The sequence below is a fragment of the Eurytemora carolleeae genome, unplaced genomic scaffold, assembly GCF_000591075.1.
Source record: "Eurytemora carolleeae unplaced genomic scaffold, Eaff_2.0 scaffold23, whole genome shotgun sequence".
NCBI classification, from domain to species: Eukaryota; Metazoa; Arthropoda; class Copepoda; order Calanoida; family Temoridae; genus Eurytemora; species Eurytemora carolleeae.
Window position 1 is genome coordinate 109,626 of NW_019396045.1, and position 20,873 is coordinate 130,498.

The 20,873-nt window shown below is 32.9% G+C and overlaps 2 protein-coding genes across 3 annotated transcripts; both read left to right on the forward strand.

Moving 5' to 3' along the window:
• Positions 1–86: 86 nt before the first annotated feature.
• On the forward strand, positions 87–5,951 carry LOC111701956 (ribosomal RNA-processing protein 7 homolog A-like). The gene is made up of 6 exons (XM_023473465.1): positions 87–138; positions 400–782; positions 1,249–1,371; positions 2,562–2,705; positions 3,668–3,817; positions 5,725–5,951. Exons 2-6 carry the CDS (start codon positions 588–590, stop codon positions 5,932–5,934), a joined length of 822 nt encoding a protein of 273 aa, XP_023329233.1. The 5' UTR covers positions 87–138; positions 400–587; the 3' UTR covers positions 5,935–5,951.
• LOC111701935 (poly [ADP-ribose] polymerase 2-like) lies at positions 5,935–20,637 on the forward strand. Of its 2 annotated transcripts, XM_023473416.1 has the most exons (20): positions 5,935–6,086; positions 7,363–7,440; positions 7,791–7,879; positions 9,809–9,902; positions 10,390–10,454; positions 10,984–11,225; positions 13,025–13,083; positions 13,247–13,347; positions 14,143–14,254; positions 14,474–14,569; positions 14,893–15,108; positions 15,774–15,902; positions 16,594–16,668; positions 16,754–16,828; positions 17,186–17,332; positions 17,728–17,802; positions 18,022–18,131; positions 19,148–19,211; positions 20,028–20,152; positions 20,413–20,637. In XM_023473416.1, the coding sequence occupies exons 1-20, from the start codon at positions 5,958–5,960 to the stop codon at positions 20,531–20,533; spliced, it is 2,202 nt and encodes a 733-aa protein (XP_023329184.1). In that variant the 5' UTR covers positions 5,935–5,957; the 3' UTR covers positions 20,534–20,637. The 2 variants fall into 2 exon arrangements, with proteins under 2 accessions (XP_023329184.1, XP_023329193.1); XM_023473425.1 differs by lacking the exons at positions 20,028–20,152; positions 20,413–20,637 and adding an exon at positions 19,644–19,730.
• The last annotated feature ends 236 nt before the right edge of the window (positions 20,638–20,873 follow it).

Here is a 20,873-nt window from a genome sequence, read left to right on the forward strand (position 1 = left end):
TATGCAGATTGCAGGATGAGAGGGGTGGGGGGAGGACATTATTCCTCGTATATCATTGTTTCCCTGATAAAACTAAGATTTACCTAATACAGGATAAAGATGGAGATGATGAACCTGGTGCAAGATCAGCAGTTTTAGGTTCGGGAAAAATACATTTTTAATCCATGAAATGTTGTTTAGTGATTTAAAAATTGTGAGGGGAGTTAATGCAGAATTTATTCTCATAAGGCTCACGAATATTATTTAACTGCAACAGCTCTGTTACTCAATTTATTTTTAATTGCTCTTAAACTTTCTTTGGGGTCATATTAGGTAAGGTCCTATCAAAAAGTCCGCGATCAGACAGAGCAAAACAGTCAAACCGAATATTAACAAAGATGTAATGATATCATATTTTAGTAAAGAGTTCGAGCTGCACGCTTGGAGAGGCCAAGTTTAGAATTACAGGAACAGGAATTAGTGATCTATAATTTTATAGAAAATTCTACCTCGGACAAAAATTCTTGAATGTGATTGTACTTTTTTATGCGACTTACGCCTGATTATTCCAGATATATTTTATCTTAAATGTATAATTTCAGAGAAGAATGACGGAAAATGTATTGGACGGATTCAAAATTCTTCAGATAAAGTTCAAAGAAGAAAGTGTGCATGCGCATCAACTATTTTTTAAACCGCATGCGGTGCGCGTTCTTGAACCATCCAAACCAACAGATAGAACATTATTTTGTGCAAATATTCCCCCCTGGCTGGATACAGACTCTCTAAAACGAATATTTCAGGTAAAGTTTGAATAAAAAAGTTTTTAACTTTTTTATTTTGAAAATAAAAGAATATTAAAAAAATGATAAAAAAAAATTTAGTTCATACTCGAATTTAAATTTTTAAAGTTAGTTATTTTTATCATTATTATTAATTAGTAATTATTTTGGGATATTTCTTTTATTCTTATTTAAAAAAATATATCATTCTGGATTTCTATTTATATTCCAGATTCCTTTTACAAATTAGTACTTTCGTAAATTTGAAATCTAACACATTTTCTAAGAATCCATGATAGAATATTATTAGGTATTTGATTTACACAACAAACAAGCATTAAAATGTTTTTCATATGTTAACATTAAAAGTTTTTTATACTTGCAGACATAAGATTAATAAACCATATTGTCCCTTATGACTCAAATACACTTTCATAAATAGAGTATATCCATAAACTTGAGTTTGACTTCTAAATGGTGTGTTTAGTTGAATGGTAGTATAGAGGAGATATACCTGGAGTTTGAACCATCAGCAGGTCCAGGAACTAAACCTTCACACAAGTTCTTTCCTCTACTTAGAGATCCATACAGAATAGGAACCGGTTTCAAGGTAAACAAAGACAGAATAGGAATCGGTTTCAAGGTAAACAAGGACAGGATAGGAACCGGTTTCAAGGTAAACAAGGACAAAATAGGAACCGGTTTCAAGGTAAATAAGGACAAAATAGAAACTGGTTTCAAGGTCAACAAGGACAAAATAGTAACCGGTTTCAAGGTAAACAAAGACAAAATAGGAACCGGTTTCAAGGTAAACAAGGACAGAATAGGAACTGGTTTCAAGGTAAACAAGGACAAAATAGGAACCGGTTTCAAGGTAAACAAAGACAGAATAGGAACCGGTTTCATGGTAAACAATGACAGAATAGGAATCGGTTTCAAGGTAAAGAAGGACAGAATAGGAACCGGTTTTAAGATAAACATTGACTAGAGTAGGAACTGGTTTCAAATAAACAAGGACTACTGGCTAAAGTAGGAACAGATTTCAAGGTAAACAAGGACAGAATAGTAACCGGTTTCAAGGTAAACAAGGACAAAATAGGAACACGTTTCAAGGTAAACAAGGACAGAATAGGAACCAGTTTCATGGTAAACAAGGACAGAATAGGAACCGGTTTCAAGGTAAAGAAGGACAGAATAGGAATCGGTTTAAGATAAACATTGACTAGAGTAGGAACTGGTTTCAAGATAAATAAGGACTACTGACTAAAGTAGAAACAGATTTCAAGGTAAACAAGGACAGAATAGGAACCGGTTTCAAGGTAAACAAGGACAGAGTAGGAACCGGTTTCAAGGTAAACAGAGACAATTGGTACCGGTTCCAAGGTAAACAAGGACAGAATATGAACTGGTTTCAAGGAAAACAAGGACAGAATAGAAACTGGTTTCTAGGTAAACAAGGACAAGTAGGAACCGGTTTCAATGTAAACAAGGACAGAATAGGAACTGGTATCAAGGAAAACAAGGACAGAATAGGAACCGGTTTCAATGTAAACAAGGACAGAGTAGGAACCTGTTTCAAGGTAATTAAGGACAGAATAGGAACTGGTATCAAGGAAAACAAGGACTGCAGACTAGAGTAAGAACAGGTTGCAAGGTAAATAAGGACAGAATATGAGGATGTTTCATGGAAAGCAAGGAATAGAACAGGAACCGGTTTCAAGGATAAATTAGGGATGCTTCTAAAATTAAGAATTGAGTTTGAGCCTCATATTTACAGTAAACAAATTCTTAATGTTTCAGTTTGCGTATATTGTATTTGAGCGTCCTACGAGTGTACGGAACTGCATGACTCGGATGGACCTGAGTAAGGTGGTGGTGGCGAGCACCAAGGAGAAACCTATTATCACCGGGCTCAGAAAGTGGATGCGGGAGTATAATAGTCAGGTATGACCCTTGATAAGAGTTTCTTTTTAAATTCAAAATTATTTAATTCAGTAAAAAAGACTACTACACTCATGGAGGAATACAATTGTTTTTGAAGAAAATATTCACAAATTTATTTTAAATTTTGAATTAAAACTCACTGACCTTTTATCCATTTGCATTCGTTGCAAAAATTAGTTTCTACATTCTGATGATATACCTTGACAGCAGTTATTTTCTAAGCTTAGAGTCTACCGTCTGTACACAGAACATATCTTTTCCTATCTATGGATTTGTTTCGCTGTTTACGGACCTATTATACTGCAATCGATAAAGATAAACACTTTTCTCTTATCAGTTATAAATGCACAAAACACTCTGAGCAGAGTTAGTCTTGTCATTTCATCAAGTATCAGAAGATAAAATTATCAATTATGTTAATCTGGAGCGGCTCAAACATGGTTGGTTTCACTTGAAATTGTATTCAGTGTTTCGAGATTTGAGCCGGGGCTCAATTGGAACCGCTTATGGCGGTTTAGCGGTTTAAATTCTTTAAATTCGGCCTCAGATGTGTTCCATTTGTAAAGTTACTAGGCTTTTAGGGCGCTTTGCGACCCCTTTCCTGTAAATAATTTTAGCTTTTAACTGTGGTTCTGAAAGTCGGCCATTTTTAATCATTTTCAAATTTTTGCGGATTTTCCTTTTTGAATTGGCGCATTTTCAAAAAAAAAATCCCACGATTTTCCAGGAATGTTTTTTCTCAATTTCGATAACCCTTCCCTAGGGTCATTTTAGGCCCCACACAAAATTTGAGCACGATCGGTTCAGTCGTTTTGACGTTTAATGGATAAAAACAAATAAATAGACAGACTTAGACCAGCAAAATATATATATAGATTTCAGGGTTTTTTTCTGTTCAATTAACGTAGATTCAAATTTGATTTATTAATAAATCGACTGATTGATTGATAGATTGATTCCAGATAGTTGACCGGAAGCTGTTGCTTGAGGATGTGAAGGACTATATGACGAGGTGGGACGCTGAGTCCGCGAGGAAGAAGGTTGAGGAGGAGAACATGATGGAGGAGGATGACGAGGGTTGGACTACAGTCACTAAATCTAGTAAATTACAGGTCAAACAGTACTTACTTGGAGAACAGATGATACATCTGAACTCTGAACTGTAATTCTTAAAAATGTTTTTTTTATCTGACATCTTGTCTGTGGTTGATTGGTTGATTGATCAATAGGGGTGTACATGATTTTAAGAATTACTATGATTTTTGATAAATTGGGTAAAAAAATGAAAAATTGGAAATTCAAAAGGCAAGATTTTAATACTCCTTCCCTAAAAATCAATTATTTCCCACTAAAAATTCTTTATTTTCCTCAATTCGACGGGGATAAAAACCTAAATTTTTAACATAAGGAAAAATTATTTTTAAAGAAAAAGAGATGGGGTGTGAGGCTTAATGAATAAAATGGTAAGTCAATTGTAATATATTTAGAACGCTTGATAGAATAATTCATATATTGGTTGATTTCATGATATTTGATTGATTAATTGATATTTTGATGTATTAATTGATAGATAGATAGATCAGTTATTAAATACTAGAAACTAAACCAAATATTAAATTACTCTTAAAAACATAACACATTCCCTATTTTTAAATTCTGGTCTAATCAGACACCTTTAGTTTCATCTCACTTGCAGTAATTTAAACATTTTAATTATATTTTAAGGACAGACGACAAAGGTAAAATAATCATGCAAATTCTAAATCGTAATTTTGTCAATTGAAGCAAAACACTACCTTTTAATTTTGGTTTTTTCGACATATATTTCAATCCATTTTTAAATGAATAAATTAGGCAAGAATGAAAAATAGCTTAAAATAAAGCAAATATCATATTTTGAAAAAATAACACAAAAAATCTGTTCCTTTTTTTAAGGATGTAAAAAGAATTTCATGAGCAAAAATTATTTACAATTCTGTATATGTTAAACTATTAATCCATCCTTTTTTGATAAAATTCTTTGAAAGGATTCTTCTTTACCACAGTAAAAGGAAAATTATAATAATAAGCTAAAAAATTGAGAGGGAAAAAAAAGAAAACTATCGAACTGAGTTCAAGAAAACATAGAAGTACGAATTGAAAACAAAAAACAAGAAATATGAATTTAAAAAAAATAATCTTTAAGATGACGGACAAAGAATCTTTGACTATAAATGCCGAAATTCCACTTCTTTTACATATTTGATCCATTCATTAAATGTTCATTTTCAATTGTTCTGTTACTGAAAGTTTTTGGATCTAAAGCGCCTCCTTCTTCAAGTTGTTTCTGATCTGCTTCACTGAGCTCTACACTCCTGAGTAACACTTCCAAGTCTGAAATACTAAAAGTTTATGAAGTTGTTTAAGCGTTACTTGGGAGGATTAAAGCTCATGCAAAGAAAGCATCTAAACTACACAGAAATTCGAAGATCCAAAATGGCATACAGATTTCAATTCTATCTATTCTACCCTGGACAGACAATTTTAATGTTGATAAATGATAAGTAGGTTAAATTGTTCAAATATTGAAGCATGAAATTATATTTTTATAAAATGAGCCAAGAACTACATAACATTAATCAACTAACAGTCATACTTTTATTCTATAAAAATGTCTCTAAAAATAAACAGGATTAAAATTACTTACTCATTATATTATTGATAAAATTAAATGAAAGTGAGATATAATTCAGTTTAAGATAAGAATTAACAAATTAATTCTGGAAAGTGTGAATGTGTATAAATCCCCCAAGAATGTGGTATAATATTACTACTTTACTAACTTGGATTATTACACTTTCTTCCTACGCATAATATTATAATATGTTGTTTGACTGACATCATGTTGTTTGATATATTAAATGATTGTCATGTAAATTGATGAAATGAATTCAATGTCAGATAATTTATTAACTTCCATGAATTAATTGTTTTGACTTATTTTTAGAGTGTCCATATTTCATTCAATAAAATATTGTAGGGTGGGAAAGCTAAGAAGGTTGAGGAAGGAAGTAACCTCAGAGGAAAGAAGAACCGAAAGAAGAAGAAGAAGACTGTGCTCAAGAACTTCTACGCTCACCAGATGAAGGATGAGAAAATAAATCATATTCAAGAACTTAGGAAAAAGTTCGAGGAGGATAAACTAAAAATTGCACGGATGAAAGCGGAAAGAAAATTCCGCCCTTTTTAATCAAATATTTTTTCAGATCTAAGATGGGACGTAAAAAGCCTGTGAAAAGTAAAGGAGATGTTGGGGAAGAAAATATGGTTGCTTCAGGCTCAGGTTCAGAGGAAAAGATTACTCTGCTTCCTGTTAATACTAAACTAATCTGGCAACTTCAGGTACTGTTCTTGTTCCACACTACCACCCCACTATTATTTATGTTCACTAGGCGAAAAATAACGGTTTCAGAAGATTCATTTCTCAATGTGGAGAACAGATTTTTTAGAAGAATTGTCATATTTTATATTTTTAATTAGTCATAGTCATAGTCATAGTCATAGTCATAGTCATAGTCATAGTCATCGTCATCGTCATCGTCATCGTCATCGTCATCGTCGTCGTCGTTGTTGCCATTGCTATTGTTACTATCATCGTTACTATCATCGTTACTATCCTCATTACTATCATCTTTACTATATCATTACTTTCATCACCATTATCATCATTACTATCATCATTACTATCATCATTACTATCATCATTACTATTATCATCACTATTATCATCACTATTATCATCACTATCATCATTACTATCATCATCAGTATTATCATCACTATTATCATCACTATCATCATTACTATCATCATTACTATTATCATCACTATTATCATCACTATTATCATCACTATTATCATCACTATTATTATTACTATTATCATCACTACTATCATTACTATCATCATTACTATCATCATCACTATTATCATCACTATTATCATCACTATCATCATTACTATTATCATTACTATTATCATTACTATAAGCATTACTATTATCATTACTATTATTATCACTATTATCATCACTATCATCATCACTATTATCATCACTATCATCATCACTATCATCATCACTATTATCATCACTATTATCATCACTATTATGATTACTATTATCATCACTATTATCATCACTATTATGATTACTATTATGATCACTATCATCATCACTATCATCATCACTATTATCATCACTATCATCATTACTATCATCATCACTATCATCATTGCTATTATCATTACTATTATCATCACTATTATCATCACTATTATCATCACTATCATCATTATCATCACTATTATGATCACTAACATCATCACTATTATCATCACTATCATCATCACTATTATCATCACTATCATCATCACTATTATGATCACTATCATCATCACTATCATCATCACTATTATCATCACTATTATCATCACTATTATCATCAGTATTATCATCACTATTATCATTACTTTTATGATTACTATTATGATTACTATTATCATTACTATTATGATTACTATTATCATCACTATTATCATCACTATTATCATTACTATTATCATTACTATCATCATCACTGTTATGATTACTATTATGATTATATTCCTATGAATATAGGATAAATCGGATTGGTCCACCTACTCCACTGAGATCTCAGAGGCATTAAACTCAGCTGCAGTTCTCTGTAAACTACAGGTAAACAAACTTTGGAATATTTTCCTCTAATCTACCTCGAAATATATTCAATATTCATCTAATCTACCTCGGAATATTTTCCTCTAATCTATCTTGGAATATTTTCCTCTAATCTACCTCGGAATATTTTCCTCTAATCTTCTAATCTACCTCGGAATATTTTCCTCTAATCTATCTTGGAATATTTTCCTCTAATCTACCTCGGAATATTTTCCTCTAATCTATCTTGGAATATTTTCCTCTAATCTACCTCGGAATATTTTCCTCTAATCTTCCTTGGAATATTTTCTTCTAACAAACCTGACTTCTTGATACTTGTTAAACGTTGTTCCTGTAAACTGTATAATCAGGTTGATGCTGAAGCTGGTCCTAGAACCAAACTTGTACTCAACATCAAAGATATGGTTCAGCAGGCTAAATCTTCTAGTAAACCTATCAGGTTAAGATTTAGATAATTCTTTGATGATGATGCTGAGGTTAATGCAGAGGCTGTGGCTGATGCTGAGGTTGATGCTGAGGCTGAGGCTGAGGCTGAGGCTGATGCTGATGCTGATGCTGTGGCTGTGGCTGAGGCTGAGGCTGAAGCTTTTGCTGAGGCCAATGCTGTGGTTGAGGCTGTGGCTGAGGCTGAAGCTTTTGCTGAGGCTGAGGCCTATGCTGAGGCTGAGGCCTATGCTGAGGCTGAAGCTGAGGCCGATGCTGATAATGATACCAATACACCTGTATATATGTCTAGTAAAGGGGGAGGGGCTAAAGCTGCTGCTGATGATGCTGTAAATGATAACAATATACTTGTATATGTCTAGTAAAGGGGGAGGAGGGACTAGTATCCTGCATATTCCCAGAATACGATACCTAGATCCGCAAGTATTATTCAGTTATTAACATGATGGAGCAACTTCATTTCTGGTGGTAGAGCAATACAGAGCTCAGACCCGTGAACTGAAAAATATTTAAATCAGTCACGGGTTAGATAAATATTAAATGATTATTAAAATTATTTATATGTATTATTAAGCCTAGTGTATAAAATTAGCCAAGTTTACATTAAAATTTGCTCCAGGTGTGCTAAATGTGAATAAGTTATAACAATATATATATGAATTAAAGTAACACAAACAAATTAGACCGGAGAATTTAATAGCTCAAGAGTTAGATGATCTTTACCAGCTGTCTCTTGTACACAACTAGAAATAACAAGATGAGTTTATATGAAGGCTCGTCATGTGATAAAAGAGATGTGATTACGACAATTAACGACGTAAATGTGAAGAGAGTCACATTTTCGTCGCTAAAAGTTCACATTGATCACATGAAACTTGATTATATACCTTCATAAATCCAGTCAGGAGGTAGGGCTAAGTTGGTTATCATATAATCATCATGGAGAAAAGGATTGCTCGTCCACGTACTCGGATGTTTGGATCTAAATAAGAATAAGTTAGACAGTAGACCTCAATCTTGAGAGTAGTTTCGTATTTATTCTTCACCTTTTTCTGCTCTGTAGCAGCAGTCCCTGATTATAGAAGCAGATGAGATGCTTCCAACGGGACTTCTCCAAGTAGAAGGTGGTCAATCTGAGGATGCCCGGCAGGAAGATGCTCTGCGGGTAGTTAAGTTCAGTCCGACAGGTTTATCATGCTTCCGTCTGCGGTCAGGTAATCCGCAGCTTGTATGTGTGAATCTGCTCCATTGAATTCTCGTTAGATTGCTGAGATCATACTCGTCCAGGAGTACGGCAAGGGTAGATCAGAAAGGACATGTTCTAAGAGGTAGGAGTAGTAAATAGTTTCGAATAAACTTCAAAGTTCTAAGTTATTTAAGAAAGTATTTTCACCTGTTAATTCATTAGTTTATAGTTCCGGTCAGGTGTTGAAATACAAGAACGATCTGGATTCACTTTTATAGAACATCCGTAAGTTGAGTTTAAAATTTGGAGAATGGTTTAGGCAGCATTTACATTTAAATGAGATGTTTTATAAACCTAGTATTGCACAACCTGGAGCGACAAGACTAGATAACGCAGTTACCCCGAAATATAAATATAAAGACCATTGAATATATTTTTTAATAAAAGGGTTTCCTAGTTAACATCTTTAGGTAGTATAAAAAAGCTTTTTAGGCTTGAGGATATACAACTTTTAGGCCAGGATTGTAAATGGACTATGTAATATAAAACTCTAGTAGTTGAACACAAATAAAAGTCTCCATTTATATTTAGAACACAATCGTTTATATGTTGTGGAAAAGATGAGAAGAAGATCAAACATATCTTCGTGTGCTTCTTCAAGTCTGATTTTTCAGATTCAACCTGAACATCAAGAATTTAAAGATCTTACAATACTAATATATATATATACTTGTATAGATGTCTAGTAGAGGGGGAGGAGGGACTAGTATCCTGGACTATCAAGGAAACTGAAAAATCTCTCCAACCTGGGATTGCTGCTCGATTAAACCAGGTGGGATGATTTAGCAAAAAATCAAGTCAGCTGCATATAACATATAAAACATAAAGAAGAAAAAATTTTAATAATACAGATTTATATTATGTTAGTAAGGGCATGATAAAAGTAAAAAAAAGGTTATATTAGAGCACAAATTGATTTTTCAATAATAACAAAGAAATATTTTATACGTAAATTCAATTAATTTCAACTCGTCTAATCTATTAATATCCTCTCTTATAGATTTGATAATTTGATCAATTTAGATGGATTTAGATCAATTTAGATCGATTAAGATTTAAATGTATAATCTATCCAAAGAAAAATAACTTTACTACTATAAAACACGCCGAGAAAAATTGAATTATACTTGTCATCTTCCAAAATGATTGTCAATTTAAAATTTTTAAAAATTTATTTATTTTTTCAAGTAAGAAATTTATTAAAAGAAAATGATCAAGATGTATTTGGTAAATCATCAACCCAAACTAATAAATTTTAGGTTGTTGATATAAGCTCTGAAGTCAGCCTGGATGGATTTAAATATGATTTAGTGAATATGATTAGGTAATACTTTGTCAAGCTTATGAGATAATAATATTGAAATTACATTGTTATTTTTTAAAGTGTTAAGAGCGAGTTACCATTGAAAGATATCTTTGTTCTATCTCTGAATTTACTCGTGTACGCATCTTATATTTTCAAGGCTTTTTTATTCACAAAATTTATTTTTGGTGGAAAAAAATCGATTTTTTGCGGGGTGTGGGGGGGGGTTATGATAATAGGTAACTGAAGGTTAAAATCTCATTTTCCTCTCTAAAAAGTTTATAAAATCAGTCTATATATTCAAATTCTTGAGTGAAGACGTCAAACATTTTTAAAAATCAAATAAGTAAATCTGTGAAAAAATAATTAAAAATCTGGGAAATGTTCATTTTTCATCTCCAGATTAATCTAATTTGAAGGTAACTCAATTAAAAAAATTGTTTAATTCATTTGACGAAAGATGATAAATGATAAAATTAGATGAATACGTTGTGAATTGGTTATATTTTCTAAAAGCTCTCAATTTTGATTTTAAACTGTCGAATTTCAGAGAGAAGGACGGAGTAAAAGAAAGCCTTCTAAGAGAGAAGGTTGTCCCTACTAAGTTCAAGAAAACAGGAATCACCGGGAAAATATCTCTCTGCCCAACCCCTGCTGAAGAAGAAGAAGAAGAAGAAGAAGAAGTTTCCCCTCCTAAAAAGTCTAAAAAAGAAAAATCTAATAAATCTAAAGTAAAGTCTGGAGAAGAAGCAAAAGAGATGAAACCAGTTATGAAGAGCTTTGTGAGGAAAGGTAAAGAATAAAGATCATTTAAAATATCTTAAATCATGATGCCTCAATCAAAGACATAAACCTGGGGGTGGGGGGGAGTGTTAATAACAATGCCACCTCCTTAAAATCTTATTTTTCCCTAGATAAGCAGAAAATTGTTAAACACTAGATTAAATCCTGTTAATGCCAATGAGATATTTTATCCAAGTAAGCCCATTATATTTTGATTTAGAGGGCGTACTTTTTCGTTACAACTAAAGTTTCACAAAATCTTAACTCGTACTTCAGGGTTATTCACAAACGTTGAGATTTTTATGGAGACGACTGAAAGGAATTATTTATACTCTTTGTTTTCGTAAATTCATGATTCCCTGCAACTATAAACTTCTTGCTTTCTTTGCAAAATCATTAAATGAGCCATTCAAGGTAGATGACTAAATTTAAGCTTGGGATCGTCATTAAGGGTGAAATATTTGCATGAAACACAAATCAAGTAGTAAATACTATTGTGTTTTTTTAATTTTAAGCGGCATTGACAAAAAGCAATTTTCGATAAAATCAAAACTTACATGGCTATTTGTGGTTGAAAACCCTAATATACAAGTGATTTTTAATTTTTTCAAAATATGTCGATGTGGGTATCAAAAGATCCGTCTTGCAAACCATAATTCAACGCAGCAAAGGTTTGTAATAATATTCAAAAACATGCGATCTAGGAGGAGTAAAAAAAATAGGGAAATCACAAAATCGGCTGTTCCTCAGTTTTTCAGTTCCAGCTTGGCTATTTTTCATTATTTTGTAAAAACTTTTTTTCCGTTGAGTTTGGTTTGGAAAGACGGATCTTTTGATGCCATATCGCTATATTTACATGAGAAAAAAAACACTTACTAGCGTTTTTTTTCTCACAAAATGCCATTTGCGATGTACAATTTTGATTTTAGCGAAAAATTCCTTTTGTAAATGTTTCTTAGAATTAAAAAATACATTAGTATTTACTACTTGGGAATTGATTTCTCTCAAATTTGTCAAAAATCTTTCACCTTTAATCGTCATATTTGAAGAAGTTCAAGCCTCATCCTTTGTCATCGGTCATGATAGAGAGGGAGAGGAAAATTGCAGTGTTAGTGGAGGCTGGCTGGTAGCCAGTTATATAATGTCGAATCTTAGAATAAATATCAAGCCTGTTTTTATTCAATCAATTAATAATAAAACTTTTTGACAGTTTCAAACTGGGTTGGTACCGGATGGACTACCCTAGGTGGTTGTTAGTGTGCAATTGGACGGTGGCGTACGTCATTGGTCTGTACTTTGACAGTTGACCACACTAGACTAGTGTGCAGTTGGACGGTAGCGTACATCATTGGTCTGTACTTTGACAGTTGACCACACTAGACTTGTGTGCAGTTGGACGGTGGCGTACGTCATTGGTCTGTACTTTGACAGTTGACCACACTAGACTAGTGTGCAGTTGGACGGTGGCGTACATCATTGGTCTGTACTTTGACAGTTGACCACACTAGACTAGTGTGCAGTTGGACGGTGGCGTACGTCATTGGTCTGTACTTTGACAGTTGACCACACTAGACTTGTGTCGTAACCAATTGGTACATTAATCTATAGGGTTATTTTTTACAAAGTCACAGCCCTGAAATTACGGAAAGATTGTTGATCGCTTGCTGTTTGTTTGTTTGTTTGTTTGTGGGTACTGGGTAACCCTATACTTAAAAGTTTTTGGGAGGGGGTTAACTTTCCCCTTCTTTTAACAGTTCCTTAAGAGATAAAATGAAAGCATAAGATTTTTTTCTAAATTGTGTATTCAGGGTTGGCCCCAGTGGACCCAGACTGCCCACACAAGGACAATTATCATGTGTACACTGAGGTAGATTTTAGTAAAAATAAAATAAAATAATTTTATTCTGAAAATTATCTTCTTTTTTTTGAACCAATTTAACATGTTTAACAATTATGGAATTCTAAACAACACTATGTTAAAAAATATTTATTTTGTTTACTAACTACTAGAAAAGTATTTATAATTACAGGGACGTGAAGTTTGGGATACAATGTTGAATCAAACAAATATTCAGAATAATAACAATAAATATTACCTTATTCAGCTTCTTAAAGCAGACTCAGGAAACAGGTATTTTCTTACAAATGCTTTTCTGATCTTCTCTTGTAATTGTGGTTTTGGGAATTCCATTTCGGAGATCTCATTTTATTTATTCACTGAAGGACTCTCACCGTAATTTCAAGTGTGGCCGTTTCCGATTCACAACGAAGAAGTTTTTGAGAAACAATAATGTTGATTGTAGATGTAGTCCTTTTTTCTTTTTCTTGCATTGTTTTAATTCTTGTAACGATGTTGTATTGTTTGCACTAAAGATTGATCTGACTAACGTACATTCGCACTAACGTTCATTCGGACTAACGTTTTATTTGAGGGTTAGGTTAGGTTAAGACAATTTTTGGGCCGAACGCTGCGGCTAGGACAAGCTAGGGGTCCGAGCGCCGCGGCTAGGACAGGCTTGGGAACCGGGCGCTGCGGCCACAAGTGTTACTGATCAGCTGACTTTAGTGCAAAAGTACGTTTATAGTTTTTCTTGCTGGGTAGTGCAAACGATTTAGCATTCTTGTAACTGTTATGCAGAACCCACAGTTAAATTAATCATTTTTAATCGGAAAAATAAAGATATATTTTTAATCCTTGAACAGGTGAAGAGAATACGTATACCGTTTTGAGGGACATTGTTCTCTGATTAAACGAATAAAGAACTGTTGTTATTCCTATAAAATTAAGATGAAAGTTTGTGTAACTCTTTTTTCCTTTTTGTTAAACACATATAATACTTTTGTATGCAAGGGGGAGTGATTTGTTGTAACAAAAAAAGGAGATCTTGTATTTATGATTATATAGATATAATTTTCGAATATTTAGTTATGCTGTGTGGATGAGGTGGGGTAGGGTTGGATACAAGGGGCAGAATAGTTGGACAACTTCAGGTTCAGACCTAGATGCTGCTAAATCTGTATTCACCAAGAAGTTCCAGGTAAATATCTCGGGGGTATATATATATATATTTGGAAGAAGGAACCCTGGTATAAACAGAGGATTTTTTAAACATCTCGACTCAAAAATATTGTTTAAATTCTGTTCTTTTCTGAAAACCACTTCACTTCACGATAGGTGTACAAAAAGGATATATTTTAATCCTGTTTTGTCGATTGGATGATTGGATCATCATAATTATTACTTTTTTACTGTTAAGGATAAGACTAAGAACTTGTGGGAGGATAGATACAGCTTCGAGAAGTACCCGGGGAAGTACGACATGGTGCTCATGGACTACTCTGCAGGCGGACAGGTTAGAGAGGTTAATTTTTCAACAGTTTTTATAAAACAGGTTCAAATACCGGTTCAAGTTCAATGTGCTCCAGAAGATCGGAAATACAACTGATTTGGAAATATTTTGTACCATAAACCAGCCGTTAGAGCTTCAAGCACTTCCTTCTGTTGATAAATTTGTATCACATATTTAATAATAAATCCCATTTCACAATTACAAAAAGATTTAGAAATTAATAAGCCCCGTGTAATAGTTAAACGAATTTCTAGCCTCACAGAATATAACTCTGTGATGAGTAAAAAAAATTATCAGAATTAATTTTTTTTAAATATGTATTTCAGGATAGTGTTGACTCCGCTGGTTCCTCTGGTGTTGGTCCCGTGGTGAAATCCGACCCTGAGAGTAAACTTGGTACTCCAGTTCCTGACTCCACCCTGGAAAAGAGGGTTCAAGATCTGATCAGTTTGATCTGTGATATCAAGACTATGGAGCAGGCTGTGGTGGAGATGGAGTATGATGCTGAGAAAGCTCCGCTAGGAAAGATAACAACAGAACAGGTTTTAACATATTTTATTTTATTTAGTTTTTCTTCTCAGAGAACCCATTTGATTTTTATTTGAATATTCTAATATCACTTCTTTACGTGAACCCAATATACTCTTTTTTAATATCAAAATTTACCTTTCTAAAGAAACCAATTAACTCTTATTTGAATATTCTAATATATTTCTTCCTTGAGAAAACAATTTTTACTTCTTGAAATACTTGAACAGAGATTGGTTAGAGATGATAAATTCTTTAAATTTGTCGGTCTTCCAGCTTTCGGGTGGACGTTAGTATTACAGCCTTTATCCTCTAGGTTAACATCCAGCTCTGAAGAATATATAAAACTGGTTATATGATTTATATCAAATGCAATGTTCAGATTAGAGCTGTTTATCAAGCACTGAAGAAGATATCCAACAGTTTCATATTTATTTAATTGTTTAGATATACCCGACTGTTTTTATATCCAATAAAATGTTCAGATTAGAGCTGGATATCAAGCTTTAAAGAAGATATCCGACTGTTTCTATGCGCAATGAATTGTTAAGATAAGAGCTGGATATCAAACTTTGAAGATGATATCCAACTGGTTTTCTCTAATGAATTGTTTAGATTAGAGCTGGATATCCACCTCTGAAGTAGATATCCAACTGGTTGTATCCAATTAATTGTTAAGATAAGAGCTGGATATCAAGCACTGAAGAAGATATCCGACTGTATCACTGGAGGGAAAACATCTGGAGGTGAAATAACCCAGGCCTGCAATGATTTCTATACAAGGATACCTCATGAGTTCGGGTTTAAGGTGAATACAGTCGTCTTCGTATATATCAATACTATAAAGTATAAAGACAAGTTTTGATTTTGATTTTGCCAAGCTTTTTAACAGCATGGATACACATAAAAATTGAAACAAAAGATGTTGTCAATTGAAAAAATCTTGTTGAAAATCCTAACTTAAAATAGGAACGTCGAATTCATTGTATTAACATAAACGCCGACCACTGTATATATATATATATATATATCCGTTTTCTATACAAGGATACCTGACGGTTCTATGTTTAAGTTGAATAAATGTATATATTTGCTTTGATGATAAAAATTTCTATATAATGATTTCTTTTCAAAAGTGAAGAGAAGATAGCTAAAAAACGCCAGTTTTAACTTTTTAATTCAAGCTTAGGTTCAGGGTTTAAACATGTGCATGGTTATCAATATCAACAACAAGGATTTAAGGTTTTAAAGTATTTTCCTCTCGAGATTATTTTGCTTTTATTGAATTGTGGACGCAATTTGAAACTAACTTCAATAGATCTTGTCACTCTTCATTATCTATTTGGAATCTGATTAAACTCTTCTATGTTCTTGTAAACAAATATCTGCAAACTTCATTAATAGTTCATCATTTTGTGAATCCTTTATGTCACTATCCCTTAATTGAACAAATTAGCTAAAATAAATTTAGAAATTGCAAGGATTTGTTTTATGTTTAGGTTCCTCCCATTATTCGAACCCATGCTGAAGTTAAGAGAAAAATAGAACTACTGGAGGCACTCTCAGATATTCAGGTTATAATCTTATATTTAGCGCAAACTTAGCAATTAATGTCATTTTTGTTCCAAATAAGTTTTACTTTCTGTTGATTTTTTTAAGGTTGCTTTAAAGATGCTCTCTACAGAACAGGATACATCTATAAATCCAATAGATAGGAGATATAACCAATTAAAGGTATTTTTGGATTAGTTATTTGTTTTTAGTAAGCTATGGTGGGCGTTCAGATCTTTTCCTGATGAAACTTATAAAATTAGTAAAATGTTGCGGTTCGCTTTATTGTAATTATCATGCATGTAGCCATTGTGTTAACTTGTGAAGTTTCAGTTTTCTCCCAAAGGAACTTAACACGCCTAAAACTGTAATCCCTACTTGTTTGCAACCTGATGGTGTAAAATTTTGACCTCGCTGAGTACATTTGAAATATATTAGATCTACGACATCATGTTGCACAGATGTAAAGTTTTAAAAATAACAGTTCTTTTCCCACATAATTACATCTTCTTCTGTTCTTCTTCTATTATCTGTCTATAGGTTGATATTAAAGCTCTGGATGTTAATGAGAATGAAAGGAAAGCTGTTGAGAAATCAATATTAAATACTCATGCTCCGACACACTCCAACTATACCATGGAGATACTGGATGTTTTCAAGATAAACAAGGAGGAAGAGAAATCAAAGGTAAAAACTTTTATGATCCTACTTTTCTTGAAAATTCTAAATCTTTTAAAGATCATTTGATATAGAGGCGTATTCAGGGGAGGGCGCTATTGTGGCTTAGCCCCCCTCCCTGAATCAGTTAAATCTATGGTTTCAGGTTTTTTTTTACTTCAATGGGTGATGAACAGTGAGCACCCCCCTAGAAAAAAATAATACACCCCACCCCACAGACTAATTCCTGATCGCTCCCCTCAATTTTGATACCATTCACCAATTATTCCATGCTGATACCGTCCAAAACTCTATTTATTTCTTTAATGATGTAAGAATTTAGTTATAACTTTCCAAACTGCTAATTTAGATTTTATATTTGCGAGCTAATTGTTTATTAATCATTTTATTTTGTGAATATTTAGTTTATTGATGTTGGTAACACTAAACTACTCTACCATGGAAGCAGGCTCTCTAACTGGGCCGGTATTCTTGGAACGGTAAGAAGGATTTCGATTTTTTCCAGATATTCAATTTTCTTGTGAAACCCTCTTGAACTTTATAAATCTGCAATTTTTTTTAATTTTCTTTTGAGGCCTTAAAAATTGTTGGTCCCATGAGCTTAGACTGAGTGCATAGATTATAATGTTATTGTCTGTAGGGACTGCGTATAGCTCCCCCCGAGGCCCCTGTAACAGGATATATGTTATTGTGTGTAGGGACTGCGTATAGCTCCGCCCGAGGCCCCTGTAACAGGATATATGTTTGGAAAGGGAGTTTACTTCGCAGATATGTCCTCGAAATCTGCTAACTATTGTTTTACTAACAGGTAATCATTCAATATTTAGCTCACACAACCAGAGTCCATTCATTCTTATTTTTGTCTTTAAAAGATATTTTGAAAAAGTCAATATGTTCCATTAAAGGGACCGTTCACTTATTTGGGTGATTTCATGGTAAACTAGATAGCTTAGTAGCTATTAATTGGTATTAATTAGTCTTATTTTTCAAAGATAGCTATGACCAGAGAAATAGCCGATTTATCATTTAGAATTCCAGCGCAAAGGTACGATACCTTCGCATTGACACTATTTAAACGTTTTTTTCAGTAACAGCAGCCCAATAATAATAATAATCGGTGTCAATTGTTCAATCAATGATTGTAGGCTTGAGCTCCCTTCCGTTTAAATTCCAATAATTCAACCCAGATAAGAGCTGAGTGTAAATCTCAAATTATCATATTTCAATGACACCATGTGTCAGCCATTATATAATAAAATAGGATAACTTTTGAGTTTAGAATTGGCAAGAAATTAAAGTTTTTCGTGTTCAAACATGATTTAACACGTTTATACAAAGTAGGGAAAACGTAGCATTCCGTCAAATGTTTCAAATAAGTTATATTTTCAAAATATACAATTTTTAAATTACTTTGAAAAAAATTAAAGATATTTACAATTAACTATTAGATACTACATACAGTTTAATTTAATATTTGAAAATTTTTGAAAATCCATGACTATGACAAAAAGCATCAAATAGTGTAAATGCAAAGGTACCATACCTTTGCGCGGGAATTTTGAACGAAAAATCGGTTTTTTCTCCTGCCATAGTTGCCTTAGAAAAGTAAAACTAATACCAATGAATATTTAATGGGTAATTTAGTTTACCCTCAATTTACCCAAATAAGTGAACGGTCCCTTTAACAATCTAAAATATTATTATCATTACCTATAAGTTTGTCCTAATTTACTGAAGATCAACGTTGCAAATGAAACATATGACCATAAGCGCATCCTCAAATCCCAGTTTCAGTATAATCTGTTCAATATTAATCGTGTTTAGATCCCAGAATATTGGTCTTCTGCTTATTTGTGAGGTGGCTCTTGGCAAACAGAATACATTACTGGTAATATTTATTTCATTGATAGACATATAGACAGATAGACCTGATAGACAGACAGACCTCACAGACAGATAGACCTGATAATTGTTCACCTTATGAACATTTGTTCGTAAATATATTAAAGAGAAAAAATCTCGATTTAAATTTCCACTAGTTTTGATTATTCTGAACCTCAGAAAGAATTTTGAGTGGTAACATAGCTTTAGTTGTATTCCTTATCCCAAAATGAGGATGACATCTCTTTTAAACTCTAAATAAAAAAAGATAAAGTGAAATTCAAAAATGTTTAAAAACGATTAAAACTAGAAAAGTATCAGTTCCTTATCAGAAGATCCTGACCAGTCTGCATAGTGGCTGACATTTAATCTAGAATGCTGATTACAACGCTGACATTAAATCTAGGATGCTGATTATAACGTTGACATTAAATAATAGGATGCTGATTATAACGCTGACATTAAATCTAGGACGCTGATTATAACGCTGACATTCAATCTAGGATTCTGATTATAACGCTGACATTAAATCTAGGATGCTGATTATAACGATGACATTAAATCTAGGATTCTGATTATAACGCTGACATTAAATCTAGAATGCTGATTATAACGCTGACATTAAATCTAGGATGCTGATTATAACGCTGATATAAAATCTAGGATGCTGATTATAACGCTGATATAAAATCTAGGATGCTGATTATAACGCTGAAATTAAATCTAGGATGCTGATTATAACGCTGCAATTAAATCTAGGATGCTGATTATAACGCTGATATAAAATCTAGGATGCTGATTATAACGCTGCAATTAAATCTAGGATGCTGATTATAACGCTGACAAGCTCCCTAAAGGGTACAACAGTGTACTTGGAGCTGGTAAGATGGAACCTGGAGGTTGGGAGCAACTAGGAGGCGGTCTTCAACTTCCAGGAGGAATACCTAGGTTAGACATAGAGAAATAAATACTATTTTCAGTTTCAAGTTGCAGGAAAAATTGGTATTGGGCATTCGATTTGCTTAGAAAAGATTTGACAATTAGTTTTCTAAAAAATAATCATTAAATCAAACGGGGAGGCACCAGCAATTCTGTAACTCATGATTTGATCTGATCTGATATGAATCACTAAGATTCTGGAAGAATGTTATTAAAATATGTTTACGGTATTTTGGAATTAAATTTTTTTATCGACTATTCTAATTCAGGAAAACTAATGTGGACAAGAAGGAGAAGTTGACTCTGCAGTACAACGAGTACATCGTGTACGATACTAAGCAGATCAAGATGAAGTATCTCGCCAAAATCAAGTTTAATCACAAATATTAAACCTCCGCTCAACCATTGGTTGAATCCATCTATTCAGTCAATCATATCAATATACTCATTAAACCTATATAAATTATGCATTAAACCATTGTGATAATTATCAAGTGCCTTTTTAATCTATGATCTCAATCACATTCAATACTTCAATGTTTTCAGTATAATCACCATTCCTTGATTCAATGTAATCTTCAGTGATTTCAGTATAATCACCATTCCTTGATTCAATGTAATCTTCAGTGATTTCACCTGTGATAGCATCATAATCAGCAGTGATTTACGAAATCACCAAAAATGACCACTAGTGTGACAAATTTTACAAGTAACAAAATCCGAAAATGTA